A 23457-nucleotide genomic window follows, 5' to 3' on the forward strand; every position below is an offset into this window, starting at 1 on the left:
GACAGCCACTGCAACAGAGACGTTCACTTTTCCTTCTCAAGACACTGACGCATTGCTGACGTGCATTGGCATGCGTCTCCATTCTTAAGACGTTCCAAATTTCGATGATTCTTTTTTTGCTCTCTCTGTAGTCTCTCTTTGCTTGTTCTTTGTGTGCGTATGTGTGCGTGTGCTGCGTGACTTGGTATAAATTACGCCAAATTCGTACGCAACGGTTTAGTCCGAAAAATCATATAAAAGTTAACGGACGCGACGATCGCGCGTATCCGCAACAACAATAACAATAACAACAACAACGACAACGAGCAAAAATAACCGTAAATAAAAGCATTTGGCAAATTTAAACAACACTTGGGCCATTTCCGTTTGATGTTTATAAACAAAAAAATATTGCGTTTATTTGAAGAAATTAAATACATACATAATACCAAAAAAATCATGTGTTGAAAAGTGAAATTGGTTTGTGCCAAAAGTAATAAGTTCAAAAATAAATATAAACAGTTTCAAATGCGTGTGTGAACCGTGAAAATTAAATTTGTTTAGATATCATTTATTTGGAAAATTGCTTTAGCTTGATTAAAGAGATAAAACTATGAACATGAAATGCATTTAAATAGGATATAATTGCGAGATGAAACTCAAAAATTGCTTTAACTAAAGTTTTAGATAACATTTTAATAAATTGAATACACCAAAGAATTGCTAATCTATTAGCTAAATGTTACTTAACCAGATGTAATTAAAATCATGCCTTTAAATATAGTATGTAAATAAATCGTGACTCGCATTGTGATATAAATAAGCGAGAATCACTCAATCATAAGCAAATTAATTGTAAAGAGACTGTTTACCTGATGAATTTAAGTATTAATAATTATAGCAGATTACACTTGAGTGTCATGTAACTGAACTTTAAGTTCAATTCGTTTGTATAAAAGTTGTTGATGAAATCGTAATAGTTCATGATTCCATACGTTGAGTGTGACCAATTGAGAATAAGAAGCAGATGAAGCACAAATTAATTTGCTTACTAAAAAAGAAAAACAGAGAAAACAGTGTGACCTTGAACTCGGCAGTCAGTCGAGCAAATAACAAGCGATTATTTTGCCAACTAGCAATTTGACATAATTTCTCGCGGACACATTTGAGGCTAACACAGAAAAGCAAAAACAAATCAAGCAACAAAAAAATCTAAAGAAATACAAAATAAAATAGCGTAAAAAACGTGCAGCTAACGAAGCACAAACGACAATTGATTAACCCGTAAATGAGCAATTGCAAAAAAGCAAAATAAATAAAAAGGGGCACATGCAACGAATATGCACTACGAATTGCGCATTCGCCGCGTTTGCCGTCAGCACCGCTTACAGCAATGGCCATAAAAATGTATCCAAAAAACAATTCCCACAGCAATTGTTGATCATATAGAAAACATATATTATATTCGTATATTTTTAGATGAGCTATTTGTGCAAGCGGGATTATTTTATCAGTAGCAGGCAGCGTGTTGCAAGCACGAATAAAAAATATATATTAAATAATAGTTTATTTAATATGAAAATAAGTTTCGATTATTAAGCGATCTTGATGATATTTTTACAGGTCGAAAATGATATACCCTAAAATATAATTGACTACCTGTAGAACCTTGAATTTCTTCAAGATCGCTTAAGCATTAAAATCGATTACATATAAATTAAAAGACTAAATCTGTAAAGATGTGGCTTTCTTTGATATCGGAAATCGATATCGCAACTATCGACTAAATGAAACAAAGTTGGTTTGCGTTTTTTATTTTAAATCTTTTGCTCTGAGACTATCCATGATTGCAGATGCTTTCTTGTTACACAGTTTTACACACTTTACGGTTTAGGTTTAGAAACTGTTTTCTATTAATTTAATAAATTTTTACAGGGTATTTCCCCGTCTAGCACTCTTAGTGACATTAGTGACACTTTCGTTGAAATGTATTCATATCAATAACACTCGCGGCTCGGACAACTAATTGAGTTTGAGTGCTCGCTCTGTGAGTGTTGTCTCTCCCACAGTTTCACCTCAGTTCTGTCTCGATTCTCCCACAGTTCTGCTACAGTTCTCGCCCAGTTCTCCCCATTCTACAGTTATCTCTCTGTAATGCTCAATCTGCCTGCTCATTTCACTCAGTGATTTCTGTTGTTTTTGTTTTTCTTTTTGTTGTACATTGTGTTTATTTGTTCTTTCCTCAACACATTTCAGCGCATTTGACTATTGTTTGTCATACGAAACAGAACAGAATCGGAATTGAAATCGAAAACCGGTGTTGCCACAACAAAAAGCTTAGCAAATTGAAAAACATAGAAAACAAAGCATTTGCTTAACTCAAATAAACAACCAAAAACAAAAGTAACGTGTGAAAATCAAAGATGAAGCTGCTGTGCGGTTTTCTACTGATCGTCTTGGCTGTCACCGATGTTTGGTCTCTGCCAGGTGAGTTATAGACTTAAAAAAAAAAATTATATATATATACATACATGTACATATGTATACATATACAATGTATATTTATTATAAATTTTTTTAAATTTATATATAAATTATAAAAACAACTAGAATCTCGTTTAGCAATAAACAAGATTTCTTTGTATATAAATTGATAATGCTGCTTTTGGACCTTTTGAACTTCAGCGTCGACTTTGTCAATGCAAATTGATAAAGCAAATGACAAGGAATTTACTAGAAATTATGCGTGACATAATGATGCTCGATTTTGCTAACAACAACAGTTGTTGTTGCTGTTGTTGCAGGCAATCAGCAAACTACAAAAATGCATCCTGCAGATACAAGATACTAAATGGAAGCCAAGCAGTTGCCCCATCATCATCGTTGTCGTCATCGTCATCTTGGTTGCTGCCACTTGAATGCATAAATTGCAGGCAGCTAAAGTTGAAGACTCTGATTTCTGTGCCCCTTGCCCCATGGCAACGGCCACTTGAAGTTGTCAAAATCTTTTATCAGGCACAAGATATGCAAATTTTATGCATAATTCCGTTGCACAAACGACATTTTTTTGCCCTTCATATTTGCTTGTTGGTTTTTCCTTTAACTCATTGTTGTTGTTTAAACGCTGCTTTAATATTTGGCTCAAAAAAAGTAAATTAAATAAAAAATATTTTTGTTATCGCTTGTAGATGAGTCAGAACTAATCCAAACATATAAAACATATTTGTTCATGGTTTTTTCCCAGACCATTTGATTAATCAGATTAATCTGGCTTTGTAATTTATAAAAAAATATAATTATATTTGATAGGTGACAGAAATTAAATCATTATGCAACAGATTTGACAACTAATTAGCGTGTTTTTATAAGTAGTATTTAATAGTTGAATACAGTTTCACTAAAATATATTGTAGGTTTTCGATTATTATCAGCTGCTTTGTTAAAGTCTGTGCACGGCAACTACTTGGTTCTGTTGTGATTCTCCCTAATAAATGAGCTACATCATTTATAAGGAACAGGGTTATCTCTGAGTTATCTTTTCTCTAGTGTTAAACGTGTATTTCTTAGCCCGAGGGAAGTGAAATGGCTCGCTAGCCTAAGAACGACACTACTATCCACATTTTATACCATGAAGTCCTTAAAAATGGTAATAAGAGTTAATGCAGTTGTGTACAAATTTGAGAAATCAAATTATAATATAATATAAATTCTCATTTACCAAACGCATATCAAGTTTATTTCATTTTATCGATAACTGATCACATTTCTTGGATATGGATACAAATCGAGTTCCAATATCAATAAAATGAGGAATTGTAAAGATATAGCTTTCTTCTTGATATATAATATACCCAGACATATTATTGAGCAACTGTAAGAATTGCATTAAGATCACTTGAGAAACACAGATTATTCTCGTACCATTAGTAAGCCAATTGTATTAAACAGCTGACTGCAGGGTATCTTCTAATCGAGCGATCTCGTCTAGAGTGTTTGTTTAGCAGTTTTATTTAAGTCTATCTAACAACAGAGAAATGCTTTCAATTTCATCATGGAGCAGCTGCATTTCATAGTGCATCCACAGCGGCTGCTTTATGATTGTGTTTTCATTATTCGCCAGATCTCATATTGCACACGCACACTTTAAATATGATAATTTGAGTGCTTGGGATAAGTCTCGAGCTGAAAGCCAAGAAGCATTCATCAGTTTAATGAACCCACTTCTTGTGAATTGCAATTTCTTTCTTTACTTCTTTTGCTTTTGGCCTGATTTCTTCTTTTTTTTCTCCATTGCAATTTGTCAATTGTTGCAATTGCCAGCCTGTGGCAAGAGAGGGACATGGACAGAGAAATAGAGAACGAGAGAGAGAGAGAGATTGCGAGAGTCAGAGAAATTCTTTAGCAATTTCATTGCTGTTCCTTATGTTTTATTTTTATTTGGTTTTTTAATGCTTTTTTTGGTGGCAATTTATTTTATGAGTGTTGCCACGGCCAAATGGAATTGGGTTAATTGTGGACATAATTCGTGCTTAAGGCCTTTTTAATGTTATATATATCTGTATATTCTATATATATATGCATATAAATAGGTGCAAATAAAATAAATATATACAAATTGCAACTGCATGTTGTGCAAATTGCAGTCTAATTCACATAATTCATCATTTATTTTGCTATTTGTATTTTTATGTATTTTTTGTCAACTAACAAGTTGGCTGCGGCTTTGCATATATACCAAATCGCTTTATAATTATATTATGAAATATGATTTTCACCATTTGCGTTTTGTTTGCTTTATTTGCGACGCAATTTGTTTAATTTTGTCATATTTATTTATTTTTGCCAATTGTCGCTAATTTTACGTTGACCAAAAACGTTTTTTGAATTAGTTCTGTGAATTGCGGCTAATTAGCTCGGGGGTCGGCATTTTGTTTAGGTCAATAGTTTTCTTTGCGTGGGTGCAAATTGCTTTTTGCAAATGGGTTGGTCTTTAAATATACTCTGTTTTTGAAGTTAGAAAGAGTATATTGGGATTGTGAAGTTAGAAACAGTTATTTATACCCTCTGCAGAAGCACAGTTAAAATTGGTTCACTACGCCCACTGTGGGGCTGGAAAATCGATAACATCGACAAGTGCAAATCGATAAAATCACATATCGTACACGATTTGAAAGGCAGATTTAACAAATTTGGGGTGTAGATTTCTGGTGATGTCCTTCGAAGATTTGCGTATATTTCTCGTAGACGATCTCTTTCTCTTTTGGGTTCGGCATACATAATCCCAGGCCACGCCTCGAAGTAATATATCTTTCTCAATTTTCGAACTAAATTTACCAAAATTGGAAGATTTCTTAATAAATTTGTTGGCCAAATAATACAAATATAGAACTTATATCTGATATTTATTTATTTATAATTTCAAAGATTGTCAAAACAACATTTTTAAACATAGAAACAGCAAAATGAAAAGATACTTTAATGACAAGTATTTTACATGCAGCCACAGCCCCTCTCAAAGTGTTATCAGAGTATTTCACAGTCGGATATGCTTGCTGGCAACGCTGTTATTTGATTTTTGAATAGGTTGTTGCATGCATTTATTATTTTTCTCAATAATTGCATTCGTAATTTATTAGTTTAACTCTGGTTTGCGCTAAATAATTTATGATGTGATATTTCACTTGAAAATACGTAAAAAAAGTGTAATATAAATAAGTAAAGCAATAAAATATTTTAAATTGCAGCTGTGTGACTACTAAATAGTTGGTTTATTTTATTGTCTTTCATATTTTATTTGTTTTTTTTAATAAATCCGCAATAGAATAGTAAGGAAATTGCTAGCTTAATATTTATAAATCAAGTCTAAATTCCAATTTTAAATTGTATTTTCTTCCCATTTCCCAATTCAATGTCAATTACTTGCGCCATTCAATTTGCAGGGCGAATAAATCATTTTAAACGCCTGCAAATCGCTTGAGCTACAAACAACAGTTACATTTTAAATGCTAAACTGTGGAAAGTGTTTATGCTTTCAGTTGAGGGACCAAATTCGTTTAACATAATTAACAATTCATTGATTCAGTTTAAAGTGAGTTCCTTGAACTTGCGGCCATTTAGTTTCCACAAATCAATGCCAAATGCAATTTATAAATTTAATTAAAATTGTGCTTTAAACAATTGAAAATCAAATTGCTTACCCACTCGAGTAAATTCTATTTAATTATTATGCAAGCTCCTTTTAACAAGTTTTTCAACTAAAATTATATGAAGAACCTTAGTAGTGTGATTTCTTATATCAATCGAAGTAGAAACACTACTCATTTTTCCAAGATTGCAAAACAAAATGTTTCTGTTTTTTACACCATTAAGATATATGATGCAGTATTATATTTTCCTCCATATTTCAAACCTGTATCTGGCTGTTACTATAAACACTTTTATTTGCAATCGATTAAAGTTGATTGTTTTTGTTGCTGTCTGCGTGCATTATTTATACACTGTATAAATAAATGCACTTCATATAAAAATTCTAGGGAAAAGCTCTGGAATTGAAAGTAAGCCGCTTAGCAATTTAAAATAACAATTTACACCTTTGAACTTTATTCAACAGTTTTAAATATTTATTTTTAACACACAAACACACACACACACAAAGGCATTTCAAATGAATAATTCAAGGGTAAATTAAATGATATACCAGTTTTCGAAATGCACATAGAGAAAAATAAAACCCATAAGACACCCATTGTTGTTTATTACTACTGTGGCAGCTGTTTTTTAATATTTTTTTTGCCGGCGATTGAATGATTAATCATGATTCACTAGAAGATCTCTGTGTACAAATATTTAAGTTGACTGGCTTGAGTGTTGATATATAATAGATGGTAAAATAATAGGTTTTCTGTTTGTATATTGTTTCTACTTGGGTGGGTTCAGAAATTTATAGCTTTTGCCTGTAAAATATAATAAAATAACAATAGTTCGTCTAAAGAACGTAAAAATATTAATGTGAATATTCATAAGTCTGTAGACGATGATTATTAGAAAAGAGCGAGTCTATTAAAAATGAATTTAAGTATCTGAGTGATGACTGTTTTTTTTCGCGTAGCTTGAAAGCGAAATTAAAAAAATTCAAAATAAAAATTTCTCGAAATAATGAAGTGATAATATTTTTTTTCATTACCACAAATATCTTTGTAAATCGATTCTTGATAGCAATAAAAAACACAATTTTTAAGAATTATCTTACTCATCGCAGCATATATCTTGCCAAAATATTTGATCAGTTGATAACCGAGCTCCCTCCAGATCATATTTACTTTAGCTAATTTTGTGACTCATTGGTAAATATCAGAAAAATTGCCTAATCTGTTTTAATTGAGTAATTTTAGCTGTTTTCGGTTGGTGTTTCAGTTGCAATTTCCAGAACGCAACGTAAAATTAATAAACAATTTCGATAGATGAATGTGCTTTATCAGCTGCAATTTCCGGCTATTACAATAAACAACACACACATCTGACAATTGTCAGCTGTCACGAAGAGCTGTAAGGCATTTGCATACCCCTACCCAACCCTCACAGTAGGGATGCTAAAATTAAAGCTGAATCATCATAAATTTAGCTAAACTGTTGTCGTCTCTTTTTGCGTTTATCTATCTATCGCTCTCTGTTGCTATCTGTGATTGAAAGCTGTAGAGGCATTTAGAAGCTTGGTTCAATGTCACTGTGTGTGGCACCTACAACGAACCCCTACCCACCCACTTCCCCACCCACATCTCTACCCGTTTTTGCTAGCCGGCTCTTTATGTTAATTTATGTGCTGGCAAAATGTGCAAGCCACGCATGGAGGGGGTGGCTGAGGGAGGAGAAAGGGGATTCGCAGATGCAGTTGCTCATATATAATATATATAAATATATATATATATATATATTTACCTCTGTACCTACGTGATTAGTTGTGTATTATAATGAAAATCCTGGGGTATTACTCAAATAGTCAGCTGGCATTTGGACACTGGGCACCCAATGTCAACGTATGCAGATTTAAACGTTTGTCATGCCAAAGGGGGTGGGTGGGGTGCTTTTTGATTTAAGGGTTTTGGAAAGTGCTGCACAGTTGCTGTGGCTGTAAATTTAATGAGATTCCTGTCAAATTAATTTCCGGTTATGATTAGATTTTCGTTAATGGCAATTTGTGGTTTTTGCAGCCCAGCCAAAAATATATGCAACTGAAACATATATATCTATTTATATATACATAACTTATATATATATGCATTTCTGTTGCTATCTGTCTGGGACTGTCACAATGCATTTGCGTTCGTTGCAATTAACAACAAATTGCAGCAGAGTCGCTCCATTCATTCTCATTCCGCAAATACATGTGCCACAAGAGGCAGCATCCCCTTTTGCTACACATTAACTAGTTTGGTTATCATAAATCATCAAAGCTCCGCTTTGGCATTTTGGGAAATTTGACATTGCTTGCAATTCAATGCGGCATCTTTTGTGGCACTCTATGCGAATGTTTTAGACCACATTGACATGTGTGTGTGTGTGTGTGTGGCCTAAATGCACATTTTGTATTTTCCAAGTTTGTAATTGAAGGCCTCGCCTTGAATTCCAAGTTAAGCTCAACTCGTATGTGGCATAGTTGCAATTATTTGGGCATTTTCAGTTATGCAAATATGCAGCCAACTAAAGTTGGTATTTACTTAATCAAAATGGGCTAAAATTCTTTGAAGTTTCCATTTATTTTCTTGTTTTTAATAGTAGTGTTCCATCTGAAAAAGTTTCATATTTAAAGTGTTTATTATTGCAAGCTTTTAGGAACAATTTTCCAGTGTTTCAATTTAAATAAGTAGCATATTTACGTTGAGCATTCTAGCCAGCTTATAGACATCATTTTCCTATTTAAAGGCAGTGTTTCATTTGAAATAAGTTGCACATTAAAGCAGAGAATTTTTGGCAGTTTTTGTGCACAATTTTTCAATGTTTCAATTTATGTAAGTGGCATATTTATGTTTTAAATTCTTGCAAGTTTTTGAGTACAATTTTTCCTATTTTTTTAAATAGAGAATTCTGGCTAGTTTCTAGGCATACTTGGTGTATGCATTTTTGAGTGAAAAACGGTGTTTTTATTCAAAATCTTTTCAGTTTTGGCAAAGTTTTCTGCTCAGCATTTAGAAATCGAAAGAAATGAAAATGAAACCGCCAAGCTGGAAAAACTAATTTGCAATATAATCAAATGTAATTCAATTAATTTTGTGGGTCGCTGGGTCAGGTGCAAATAAAATATATATAAAATGTGTGTATGTGTGTATATATATAGCTGGCACTCAAGTCGATTCTTGACTCTTGATGCGTCAGGTAACTCAGGTGCTGCCTTCATTTTTCACTTCTCATTCATTCACGGCATTCACTATTCATTCATTCCTCATTCACTTCATTTGCATTTTGGCAAAAAACACGGCGCGAAATCAACAACAACTGAAAACCAAATGCCTAAATAAAAACCTTGCAACGTTGTAACCCTCAATTGGAGTGTATTGTTGTTGTTTTGTTGTTGTTTGTTGTTATTGTTGTTGCTGTTTGCCAAATGTGACAATCGTGTCACGTACGCAATGTTCTGGAAGATTGAACGTTACGTTTGTCGCGTTTAAAATGAGTTTTTTTCGCACCCCGCCACGCCCCCCATCTGAATTTGATTTTGATTGTTTGGTCCCGGACACGACATCCTGTGTCCCCCCGTAAAAAACTTACTATGATTTGTCGCTCATCTCATTCGTCGCCCATTTTGGCCACATGTAGCAAATTATTTGACAGCAGCCGCAACAGCAAAATGTTAAAATTGTTTAATTTTGGGCCCCTCCTAAGATTTATTATATATATATATATATATATATATGTATATATATATTTTTTTTTATATTTATTTGCACCGACTCACAGTACGTGCAGAAATTTTTAAAATATTTACAGCTTTGATTTTGGTTAATTTTTTTTGATTGAAAGAAGATTGAAAGAACAGCTTTCACTTGCCATTTTTTGCGGGCACTAATTGTAAATATTGTTATTGAAAAGAATTTGTTAAAAATTACAATTACAGGGCTCTATATTTGTGCGCCGATCCTTAATGTTAATTTTCCTTGCAATATTAGTTTGGCCCACTTTGCTTAATGTGTTTGCCTAAAGCACGTTAAAAACTTAACCTGCAATGCGAAGTGGAACAAACACCTTAATAACACACTCACATTCTTAATTACACACCTCGAACTGCATTAAAAATGCACCTCCCTTCCAAAAGAATCTAAAACAAAGACTATGTCGCCAAAGTTGACAAAGTCAATTGCTATTTGGCTTAAAATCGTTGCAAATCAGTTGAAATGCAATGTGCAATGAACTGACAGAGAAAGAGAGAACGAGTGAAGGAGAGAGAGAGAGAGAGAGAAAGAGAGAATGAGTGAAAGCGAGAGAAAGAGGTAGATTGTCAGTTAGTTGGCCGAATAAGTGCTGAACTTGTGAACTTGTGTCACGTTCAAGAACTCTATGCAGGAGCAAAATTAGTTTGATGGTCAGGCACTCACCCACTCTCTCACACACAGTTGCACACACTGTCAGTTATCTCTCATTCCTACACTTCCCTGTCTGCCAAGTGTCAACAGCATTTGAGCCGAAAGTGAAACTCAAGCCTGAAAATTCAATTCTGACCGAAAATGGGGCCTTTTCTCGTCTCGTCCAGTGAAAGTGGTCCCCAAGCCCAGTTAGCTGTCAGCCTAGCCTCCAAGTGAAATGCCATTCAATTGACGTCTGCTGATATTTTGTTAGCACGCATTTGCAGCCCCCCAACAGCCATCACTCCCACCTCCCCACCCACACACACACACACACACATCCTCTATTGGCTAGGGGCTGCTGCTGCTGATGAGGAAAAAAAAGAACTTTTAACAAATGATGGACACTGCATGAGCAAGCCTTTTGGGTGCATTTTGGAGATGAGCTCGTGGCCACGAAATGTATGTATGTAGTGCACACGCACACATCCATACACACAAATCTACAGACACACACACAAACCTACACTCACACACCTACTACACACACACTCATTTATTTCCACACCCCATTCACTTTGCAATGAATTCTAGAATGAAATTTGTTTATCAAGAGCCGCAGTGGAATCGCCAACGCCGTCACCCGCTCTGCATTTGCATTGCTACACTCATTGTGTGTGTGTGTGTGTTGTGTGTGAGTGTAAGTGAGTGTGTGAGGTGTGTGTGTGTAAGTGAGTATGTGTTGTGTGTGGGTGCTTTATATACTACACTGCAGGGGGGAAGGTGTTACCTATCGAGGCCCCTCTCGGCAACTCTTTTGCCAGCAGCTTGCTTGCTATCAATTCTAATTACAAATGTCTACAATGATTTTTTGGACACCCCTGCAGATGATGCTGATGATGTGGATGTGAGTGTGGATGATGATGATGATGTTGTGGATGCAGGTGGCGATGGCGATGGTTTATTTGGGGACTTTGGCCTAGGCTTGATTAATGTCATGCGCAACCAAAAGAAAGGAGAAGGAGGCTGAAGGGGGGTTGGGGGAGTTGAAGTTTGTTCCAGAGTCCGGGGATTTCTGTTGCGGATGCGTTGCCTATTAGTGGTTACGGCGTAGTTGTAGTTATCAACGCGAATTGGAGAAGGGGAATTAGCTGCTCCCCTTTCTTCACACATTGACTAACTGTGTTTGTTGGGGTTACTTGACTAGCGATTGATTGCCAGCCGAGTGAAAGGGAATCCACGATAGCGAAACAAACACCGGCTATTGATGGACAACAGCGGGGTTTAGTTCGGTGTGGGCTAGGGTGGGTTATCAGAGAGATGACATGCCATGTTTGCGTTGATTATAATTGGGAGCTGCACATTAATTGCAGCCGATAGGTTTGATGCTATGAAGAAAGTGTGGAGAGATCCGGATTGCTGCTTGTCAAAGGAACTGTCAACTTAGGCTGGTCGAAGTTGAAATTGTCTTGAGGAAGGCAGTCGAACTGCCGTCATTATAAATTTAAGAACTCGAGCGATTGTTTGGTTTGATAACTTGCTGAGGTAAACTGTTTCTTATACAAAAGCTCATTATTCGACCGATTGGTACTTTGACTGCTATATGGTATAGTGGCCAGCTTTGACAAAAATATATATATATTTTAAGTTTTATCAATATATTTCCGAAACTGAGCAGCTGGTTTACAATATATATACTCTTAAGAAGTCGGAAACGTCTTCTACAAAACTTCACAACAATATTATAAAATCCTTTCCCAGAGTATCAAAGTATAGAAAACATCTCAAATACAATTCTTGTAGCAAGCTTTGTGGGGCGCCTCAAATAATTTAAATTAAACACTAACAATAATTTTAAATACATTTTAACTGCATTCAAAAAGATAATTGTCTCTCTAACATTATTTTCTCATCATTTTTTGATTCGACTTAAAGCTGATAGCAACAATATGAAATTCAAGAAATCTTTGTACAAGAATATTTAATGAAATCTCACAAAGAGAAGTCAAATTTCACATTATCAAATATAAATTAATTTGGATATTGGCTTGCATTTTGGACATTTTTCAAACATTCTTTTTACGGTTGGGTTGAGTTTTGCCTCTGCCAAGCATATTAATATTAATATTTGATATTGCTGTCAAATGTTGCTAAATAATTTCTTGCGTTTGCTGAAGGCCTGGCTCGAATATCGAAATGCTCAAAATATTTGACAGGCGCAAATCAAATGAAAGGCAGGCTGGCAGCAAAATGTTTTCGTTTGAAATATGAGATATGAGAAGGGCGACGACTATAAAACTGGGCCCAGAGACAAATGCCAAATAAATATGTGCGATAATTACAAACTGCCATGGCTACCATATATGACTAAGTGTGTGTCTGTGTCTGAGTGTGTGTGTGTTATGTGTGTGCTTTGGCTTTGTTCGCTCAAACTTGTCTCGTTTTGCTGTGGCAAATTGCTGGCAAAACTATGAATTGTGCTTTTTGTGTGGCAGTTGCGGTAATTAAAAGTGTAGATTGAAACGCGAAAAACAAATTTTGAAAATGTTCAAGTGACCACGAAAATTGAATATATTTTTGACCAGGCCAAAAGCGCATGTGTTTTGCAATTATGAGTTGCGGACTGATTGCCAGCAAATGTAATACATATGTGGCACGAGACTCATCAATCGCATCAGCTTCTATCGACACAGCTTGCCACAGTTGCCAAAATTGCAATTCAATTCACAATTTTCCATTTTCCATTTCACATTTCACCCCAACAGCAAAATCAATTCTGAATTGTGGCCAGTTTTGGGCCTCAAAACTTTTCTAATTAATAACTATAACTACGAGTTTGTCTGCTTCGTTTTTTTTTGTTTTTTTTTTTTGCTGTTCATAATTATCGTATTGCAAAATTTGTAAATATTCGCAACTTTTTCTGCAGGCGAATTCTCATTAAATTTGGCACGCTTTTATCTATCAATTATTTTGCCATTTAGCGCGCAAATCAATTAAACTTTTGCCGTGCAGTTCTTTTCTCTTTTTTACTACCCTGTAGTCGTAAAGCGATTGAAGCGGGTATGTTAAGTCAAGTGCAGCTGTCATCTGTCATCTGTAGTTCTACAAATTGAATTCTCGATTATAAAACCCAGTCTTAATCTTTAAAATACATATTTTTAAGCATTTGTGTATTATTCCTCTGAGTTCTTTAAAGCTATTTTGTAGGGTATTCTCTTAGCGAGCACCTTCCTCTAATCGTTATCTTTTATGGCTTATTTTGCTCGACTGTTGCGTGCGATTAATGAATTTTTAATAGCTCGTACTTTGGTTAATGTAAAAAGTTGCCATAATAGTTACAGGATGTTTCTGCCAACCCCTGCCAGTTGTTCGGGGTTGCAGTTGGGTGCCGGTCTTAGGCAGCCCCAAGTTGGGGGCGCACTGAGTAGCAAGTAATTATGATTGCAGTTGAGTGAAAAAGGGTGGCAGCTGCACTTACTGATTTAGTTGGATTTGCAAATCTTTTCGAAAGCTCTTCAAAAGTTGCTAAATGATTGCCTGCAATCTGTATACAATAAGATTTCTTAAGCTAAACTTAATAGAGATAGCTAAGTGGATGTAGAGCATAAAATTATGCAGTTAGCTTGTGGCGAAGTCCGGTTTAGAGTTGAAGTCAAGATAAGCTAAGAAAGATGAGAAAGAAAGAAGTAAGGTTAGGAAAGAAGTCGTCAATGCTTTTAAACAAACTGAAGGCAGGGAATTGAAGTGAATCGAATTTCGATGGTGGGTTCGGTTCTGGTTCTGGTTCAATTGGTTAATTTCTATTCTATCACAGAACCGGGGAATCTTGCTTTTGAATTGCAATCGTTTAATTTTGAATAACGCTTCCTATTTCGGTTTGATTTCCTAGCAGGAATTGTCTACTTTTGGTTGAGGTTTCAATTGGCTAATGTTAGGAACCAATTTCGTTTCCACTCGTATTCGCTAAAAGAGATTGTCGATTACGGAATTTCGATTACGGTTTTGCCTTTGAATCGGTTGATTTGCAATAATTTTTTCGGTTTCGGTTTGAGCCCCTGTCAAGCAATCAGTTTAAGTTGAATTTTGGTTTCGGTTCTACTTGTGATTCTAGCTTTCTATCGTTAAATTTCACTTAAAGTTTCCACTTCCGTTTCCGCTTTGAATTTCCGACTTAAACTCTTAATATGTTGCTCCACCATTCCTTGAAATAATTTCATAAATTCAACAACCCAGCTTCGCAAGCTCAGAAACCCCTTTCTACAACAAAAAGTGAGAGGCAAAATAATAAAAAAAAGAAGAAGAAAAAAACAGAAAAATCGCCTCACAGTAAATTATGCAAAATTGTACAATTATGTTAATTAATTGACGACGCTCACACAGAGAGAAATACAGAGGACCTGCCTCCAATCTTGGCCAGAAACCGCCCCTTTGCTTTTGCCTTTTGCCTGCTGGCAATTAGCACCATAAAACGCAGGCCAAGTGATTTGCCAGGCGCACTTTTTCGGCATTTTATTTGTGGCGTCTCAGCAAAAAGACGAGAGAGCTCCACAAAAAAAGTTGGTGTGGGTGTGGGTGTGGGTGGGTGTGTGGTTGTGCACACTCCAAACCCCTTTTGGGCCTTACTGCAGTTAACCTTTACATAATTAGCAACAAAATTCGTTGTGTTTAGAACAAAAGCGTCGAGCTCGGCGAATTTGCGCCAACTGCTTTTATTAATTTCATAATCAGTCGAAACGTAACAATGCACAGCCCAAGGGGGAGGGTATGAGTAAACAGTACCGTGTGTGCATGGGGCACGAGACTTAATTATTGGAAAATTAATGAATATGCCATGTAGATGTTTTCATTAGGGCAACTCCCGCTCATTTGTGATTAGCATTCGCATGACTAATAACTCTGCTTTGTTGAAGGGGCGTAAAACATTTTTGGATTTTATTTTTCATAAATTCTTCACGCAAGCATATTTCAATTTTCGCTTGCAGCAAGTTGCCTCAAGGTATGCACCATATGTAAAGCCATGAAATGTTTTATGTGCAACAGTCTAGCTGGCTTTTTAAAATTACGAGCACTTTAAATTGTGCGAATTGGGCATTTAAGTTCAGTTTGTAAAGTGAAATTAAAAAAAGTGAAGTTAATCGGAGCTATAAAAGTTCTCTGGATTTTTTAACGAAGCAACTTTAAATTAAGCGTTAATAAATTGAAAGAGCTGGTTTTATAAAGTGTAACTTTTCTTTTAGTTTATCAAACTCCCATTTTAAGATGGAAGCTTTAAATCTTGATAGCATGACACAAAATTATATTTAACTGTTCAAGAATGAACAACATTTGGAACCCTTCATGTACGATAAATAAATTGATTACAATAGATTTAGTGTTTTGGTACAGAACACTCAGCAGGGACCACTTAAAACAAAATAAGTTTTTTATTTTTTTAGAATAAGCAAAAACAATACACAAATTGTAAGTATTCCTTGCATGGGTTATCATCATATCATAAATCCCCTGCTGCCGATTTAAAGTAATAGATTCAGTTTGAATTTACAACTCAACTTGCGTGTTAGTAATGACTGTAATTAAAACACCACAATTTTGATTTTTTTTATGTTTGATATTCATTGTTGATATTTTTTTCTATAGTTTAAATATGTTTTTAAAAAATTAAATGGTGATTTTTTTGTCTTGACAATTACTCGTTAAGAAATACATCAAAAAGGAAACACTTCGCTGGAGCCAGCTAAATACATGAAGTCAAAAGTCAAGTCTCCGTCTTCTTTTCCTGATAGATTTAGGATCTCTAATCATGGCCATAAAATCTTCAAAACAATGCTGTAGATGCGGCTTATAAATTTCGTTTTCTTTGCTTAAATTCAAAACTCCTTATCTATCGCAATAAAATGTTCAACATTGAGTCTAAAAAGTCTTAATGCAGAGCTGTAAGTTCAGTTTTCATTTTATTATACTGAGTATAATATCACAGTTATTTGCACAGCATATGAATATGTATAAATACATATATCCAGCTCGGCATATATATTTCACAGCTTGTAGCCCACTTTTTGTTCAGCAGCGCCACAAAGGGTAAACATTTGCACTTGTAAATGACATTCATGTATGACAATTTGTTGTTTTTGTTTGTCGTTATATATATATATATATATATATATATATATATATTATAGCAAACATATTGCGAGTCTGGTGTGTATTTCTCATAAGTCGGCTTAAAAAAGTGAATGTTTCGAGGTGCGTTCGTTTTCTGACCTCTTCAGTTGATGTTCTTTCCCCTTAGGTGGGTTCAAGTATATTTATAATTTTTCATCTACGCATTTTACGCAGCTTATAAATCTCTCTTTCTCTCTCTCTCTCTCTCTCTCTCTCTCTCTCATTTTCATTGCAAGTCAAGTCACAACTTGGCTTGACTTATTTTTAACATCGTTAGTTGAACAATTTCTGTTCCTGCCACTTGTTGTACAACAAGTATGTATGTATGTATGTATGTAGTGAGTATGTCACTCACAGCTGCTTGAGATTTATGAAGTGCAACATGGCCGAGTTGGGACACATTTATCTGCACTTGCTGCCCTGCCCTGCCTGACTGACTGATTGTAAATTGTGGCTGAGCTACTACAAGCTTTCTTGTTTATTTAACCCCACTGCTCTAGGCACTTTGCGGTTTTTTCCAAAGATCCTTGGCCTAGTTTCAACAACTGCATTTCACTTGAAGCAGAGTGAAATAATATTGATTGAATCGAAAGGGATTTTTAAACAAATATTTTTACTAACAGAAATTTAAACATAAGGATGGTGTTTAATTGAAGACAAAAATATAAAATATATAAGAAATATATGCATAAAATATCAATTTAAATCAAGTCTGTTAAATAAATAGCTGAATAGCTGATATTCGTTGGACTTCTTTGCCGATCTTAATGATGATATGTCTGGGTATGCTATATATCAAATAGAAGGCTATATCCTTACAATTACGACCTTTATTTCAATCAGAAATCGATTTGTATCGATAAATGCGCAACGGCTGGAGTTATCGATAAAATTAAAAAATAATTAATCTGCGCTTGGCTTACGAGAACTTATTTGCCAAATTTAAAGTCTTTAGCTTTTAAAGCCTCTGAGTTCGGCTTGTTTCTACAGACAGACGAGTCGATTGTTAATTGCTGATCAAGAATATTTATACTTTATGTGCTTGGAGCTGCTTACTTCTGCCTGTTACATGCGCTCGCTCAACTTCAATTTAACCATTCAGGCTATAAAAAATAACTGCGCTCTTCAGTGTTTCTCAGGCAGCTTCTCCACCCAAGGTCAGTCTCAAAATGGGCGCCCAAGATATATCCACCTTCCATCTTTCCCCTCCCCATCAGCAGCAACAAATTATGCAAAAATGAAAAGCCTCAATGAGCGCTAATGAGGCCACTAAACGATTAGCCAGAAAGGGTCCAGACTACAACAAAATAAAAGGAAAAAAAATTGCGGTTTTTGCTTACGAATTTGCTGATTTGGCTTATTTCGCCAGCAGTTAATGCGGCTAATTTATGGCAAATTAAGCTTTAGCTGCGCCTTTTAATTATGAATACTATTTATATATTTTAATATAAATTTTCTTTCTGTTTCTCTTGCAGCGCGCAACAGTCCGCAGGATGATGCTGAGGTGATTGATGTGCCACATGCTCGTCCGGAGTCTGGCAATACGGATTTCCGTGACTTTGTCGATACAGGTGCTGTTCATCCATTCCTGCAGCCGAGTCCATCGACTTTCCACTTTCCCAGCTTTTCCTTTGACGGTGAGTTTTCTTTGCTTTTTTTTGTTTATTATGACTGCCACACATGACGCATGCTGCAATTGCATTTAATTAAATTTTTATGTTGCCTCATTAAGCCAGAGAGGGAGAGTGAGGTATACAAACGAGTAATTACAAAGAGCAGCATGCATTTAATGTACTTTTCATTGTTATGCTTATTACATGATCAGAGATTTTATTATACATGCCAGCGAATCAACACTTTTGACTATGCTAAAGTTGGAATACCCTTGATGAACTCGTTGTACGATAAACGATAGGATTCAATCCATATTTAATGATGCATAAGCCTAGGCAACAAATTATTGATTGGGTGAAAAAAGCTAATCGGAAATTGGTCCGATTAAGTTTTTGCTGGGTTTTCTCGGTGTAATTAATAATATATTCTTCGATCGGGTTCTTTTGGTTTTAATCAATTTAGATTCTTTGACAATATTTTGTCTTTTTATCAGAGAATAAATTTCAGTTAACAGAGCATCCAAATCTTAAGTATATAATATATACTTAAATTGTGTTTTTTGTAGATTATTTTTTCTCAGTGTGTATGCAAACTTTTAGGCTTGAGCAAAGTCTTCTTCAATTTTATAATGGGGAAGCTCTGCAATTTGAGCCAGCCAATTAGTCAACGTGCCGCTTTGCTCACATTTTCCACTCCTTGTTTGGTAGATCCATTTTACACTGCGTTGGAGTTCGACTGAAAGTTCGACCCACACACATACACAATAAGACACACACACACACACTGATAAACTTGGGAGTAAACAATTTATCAAAATATTATGTCAGAAATGTTCTTTTTTTGTGGGGGGAAGCAGTCAAAGTTTTTAGTCTTTATATATCTGTATTTATATTGATATGCATGTGCAGGCTGGGTCAAAAACTCTGCTGACCATTAAAAGTGAAAAGTTTGAGACTTGGCAAAAAATAAATGTATATATATATACATATATATATGAGAGGAAGAAGAAGTAGGAAAGAAGACATAAATATTTATAAAATACTGCCTGTTTAGCCAGGGATGAGTGGCCAAAACTTCATAAATCTTTTGCCAACTAATACGCTGACAAAAGTTCTTAAGCCAATGGCTCGTTTTATATGCAAGAAACTTTTATTTAGCAACAGCTTCAAAGATAACAACGCAAAAACAACAATAAGACTGTGAAAAGTTTCATTAGCTTCACTGCTAAGCATACACTGCGCAAAAAAGTGTGTGTGTGTGTGGAATTCCTTTACTCTACGTGCGATGAATTATGGTATTTTTCTTCACGCCCCTTTAGAGCTAACAATTACTTTAATATTTATATATTTGTTAATAATAATCTGATAAAGTAAAACACTATCTTGATTATATCTACATCTATCTGGATTATATAATATTAATTTTCTTTTAAACAATTTCTGAATTTGATTTAAAATTTAAGCTGAACTTCAATAGTCAATTTATAAAATGTTGTCAAGTCTTATTGCCTTTGCAAAGCAATAATATAAAAACTTTAGCAAATTGACAAAAATATATTTCGAATTGCTTGCCATTAAAGTTGTCGCCAAGCAAAGTTAAAGAACCTTCAGCAAAGTTCAAAGGTGGCCGATTGCAGTTAGAAAAATGATGTCAAGCATTTGGCTGGTCAAGTATTTAAAGGCGTCTCTCTCTCTCTCTAAACTCATTAGAATGCAACAAGCAAATGAATTGCAACATGCCAAAGCCAGCTAAACAATGCGGTCAAGTATTTATGACAAGGTTGCCCCACACACAAAGAGTAAAGAAAAATGAGTGTAAAGAGTGTGTGTGTGTGATGAAACAAGGGAAACAAGGTGGCAAAGAGGATTAGGTAAACAAGCAGACGAAGGGCGACACAGAAAACGCTTCATTTTATTTTTTTTTTATTGTAGTGCGTTCACGGATTAGGGAATTTAAACAGAAAAACGCATTAGCAAGGCAAAAGGCGTCTGGGCGTCTGGGCGCCCGGGCGTCGTCATCAAAGAGATGACAACAGCAATAAGAAAAGCAACCCGAAAAAGAACCAGCGCCAAGTCGATGCCAGCTGGCACTTTGGCACTTTGCAACACCTGCGACAATTCCCAGCACTGTTCGCTTTTCTAGCTGCTCCTACCTATTTCAATTTGGGAGTGTGGCTCTTCTATTTTAACATTATACCCTGTAGTCATTATACATTCTTAAAGGGACCTTTAATGTGCAGCATTTGTATACCGATAAATATCGATATCAATAACTATTTCATACTTTAACTTGTGCAGATTTCATCTATCCGTAAATATAGGTTTTTAGCCTTTTTGCATATGTGTTGTATGAAATCAAATCTTACAGATTAAGGAATGCCGAGAACTTACACTGTCTCTCGCAAATCGATAAATATCGATATATTTGAATTATGTGCAGGGTAATTACTAGTCCAGAAACTCTTCCAATACAACTTATTCTAGTCTGCTTTGGCGTGAAATTATACAAGAGACTAGACACACAAATTTTTTATGCATCCCATTTTTCGTTTTTTTTTTCTTTTGCAGACATTTTCCGCCGCCTGCGTCCTCGTTTCTGGCCCATTCTCGTGGATTCGAGTGAAGCTGGCTCCGGTGATGGGGATTCATCGGATGCAGAGCCAACGCTTGGCTTCGGCCTGAGACTGCCGACAGCGCTGAACACCAAGAATGGAAATACCACATCAACGGTTAAGGTGAGACATATATAAATATATAAAAAACAACTTTGTTGTTGTTGTTCTAACTCAATTGATATATATTAAAAATGAAATGCATTTAGGTGGTTGATGGTCACAAGGTGGAGATCAATGAGACCACCTATGGTGATAGCAACAGTTTGTTCAAGGTGCGTCTGGTCAATGTGCGTCCCCTCGAGAGTGGCGAGGAGATTGCCCAGGGTGTTACCAACTCGGAGGGTGAGTTTAAGCCGCTAAGTGCGCCCAGCACCTCGGCGCCACCGAAACGCACCCAATTGCCGGAGGAATCCGAGGAGGATGAGACCGATCGCCGTGAACCGCTCGAGAAGCAGTCCAAGGACAATGAGGTGCGCGACATCGATGAACCTCAGGTATAAAAACAAAAAAAGCTTTAAACAGCATTTCTAGCTAAACAGCTAATGCAAAAATGTCTTGCCAATAAAAAAATTTTTTAAAAATATAAAAAAAATTCTACTAACCGACAATATACTACTATAAACTATAAAATTTTAATAAGCTTCATGTATATTGAGCCAATTATGTAAACTTGTAATATATATATACATATATAAATAAAAAATACATTTCTAATATTTTTTTTTGAAATAAAGCTTTGCATAAAACTAAAAAGATATCTAAAAACCATTTGTATATATTTTTGCTTGCTTTTATTTGATTTTATTTTACAACTAATTTTATAAGTTTCTAAGTTAAGGCAACTGGTGTGAGAAAATCCTGGCTGCGGTTCTTTGCATATGTTTCTACTTAATTATATTTTCACTATTAATCTTTTTCTAATACAATTTAATTTTTTTTGCTTCACAGCTTTAAGCTTTGCAATTCAGCGTGTAAATTTGCTTTTGCTATTAGGCAATTTATTTATCTTTAAATTTGAATTGTTTCGGCTGTTATATTTTTATTTACTTTTTTCTGTTGCGGTTGTTGTTGAAGCCATAATTAAGTTTTGTTAATATGCCAGGCCAATAAAGCATCAGCCACCGCAATCATAAATATTTTATTAACACGACAAAATGTTTAATTGCACAATTAGATTTTTCTACTTATTATATTCCCTGTAGGAGGTAAAACAATGGGCACACACAAATTAAACTGAAAAGTCGAATAGAAAAGAGTTAAGATGAGCTAAACAAAGGTCGACAATTATCGATACATTATTTTCTACTTATTAATTTCTATATTTTGATATATCCAAATTCTTAGTGTTAAGCTTAAAGGGTCTTCACTAGTCGGGCATTATTTAGAGTATTTTTTCTCCTGTCTTTGTTGATCTTTGTTTTTTTAGATAGACATATTTTGTATGCGTTTTTGCTTTCTTTCGGATTAACGTCATTGCGCCTAAATTAATAATGCAAACAAATTATGCATTTTATTATTTTGTGACAATGGAACGCATAAAAATAAATTATATATTATGTTAAAAAAACAACTTATGATATTCGTAATAGCAATCTGCTGTGATATAAAATATGCATAGATTAATTGCATAATTGAGCGACTTTCTGACAATTGCAAATTTGCGTAACTTTTTCTGTGAGTAAACAATAAATACAAGAATAAAAGTTTAGCTGTTTCTTTAAAGCTTAAAACGTTGTTTAGTTTTTTTTTTTTTTTAAGTAATATGTGTATAAAGCTGGGTGTCAAACCGAACAGAATTTAGGTTCAGTAAAATATATAAATGGGTAAATAAATTTTTCCGGTATTTAGTTCCGCTTTGGTATTTCGATTTTTTCAAAATTGAAAAGTAAATATAACAAATATATATATTTAATGTATACTGGATATTACTGATACGGTCTTTAGGGAAATAATATCGCATTCGGTTACTAGCTCGAATTTCAATTCCGATTCCGGTTTAAAATACTGGCTTAAAGTCTTGTTAGGTCATTTCTAGGATTTTCTGAATTATAAACGCTAAAAGCTCTGTCACGCAATTCGTTGCTCATTTTATTAGTAGAAACCCAAATTAAAAAAAGAATTTCCAAAAACAAAAGTTGATATATATGGAATTTTATAACAAGCCTTATCAAGTTATGTTAGGACACACTTGCAAATGCAATTTATGGGCACATGACATTTTACAAGTGGCAACGTGCAAATCAGGGTTGCCATCCACATGCACAAAAGTTGCTTGCTGCCCCCTTGCTGCCTGCTGCCCCACCATTAACAGTTGTTGCAGCAATTTAACGGTACATGCATCATATATGCGGTTTTTCAAGTCCATTAATTACTTTTAGCCATAATAAAAATTAATTTATATTAAAAGTCATGTGCGTCATGCACATAAATCCTTGTCTTGGACGTATACAGGGGCACCAAAAAGTGGGCGTGGCAGTTGGCAACCGTGTAGTATTTATGAGAATTTATTATATCGAATTTCGACGAGCACGCGAC

The 23457-nt window shown here is 34.9% G+C and overlaps 1 protein-coding gene across 4 annotated transcripts; it reads left to right on the forward strand.

The window, feature by feature from the left end:
* Nucleotides 1–223: 223 nt before the first annotated feature.
* Nucleotides 224–21638, forward strand: LOC6562466 (icarapin-like). Of its 4 annotated transcripts, none has more exons than XM_043214478.1 (5): nt 224–735; nt 2236–2466; nt 18170–18331; nt 20876–21042; nt 21129–21638. In XM_043214478.1, exons 2-5 carry the CDS (start codon nt 2403–2405, stop codon nt 21420–21422), a joined length of 687 nt encoding a protein of 228 aa, XP_043070413.1. In that variant the 5' UTR covers nt 224–735; nt 2236–2402; the 3' UTR covers nt 21423–21638. The 4 variants fall into 4 exon arrangements, with proteins under 4 accessions (XP_043070413.1, XP_043070414.1, XP_032591809.1 ...); XM_043214479.1 differs by having other exon boundaries at nt 224–459; XM_032735918.1 differs by having other exon boundaries at nt 224–317.
* The last annotated feature ends 1819 nt before the right edge of the window (nt 21639–23457 follow it).

This window comes from Drosophila grimshawi, unplaced genomic scaffold, assembly GCF_018153295.1.
Source record: "Drosophila grimshawi isolate 15287-2541.00 unplaced genomic scaffold, ASM1815329v1 contig_1377, whole genome shotgun sequence".
In the NCBI taxonomy this organism is placed as follows: Eukaryota; Metazoa; Arthropoda; class Insecta; order Diptera; family Drosophilidae; genus Drosophila; species Drosophila grimshawi.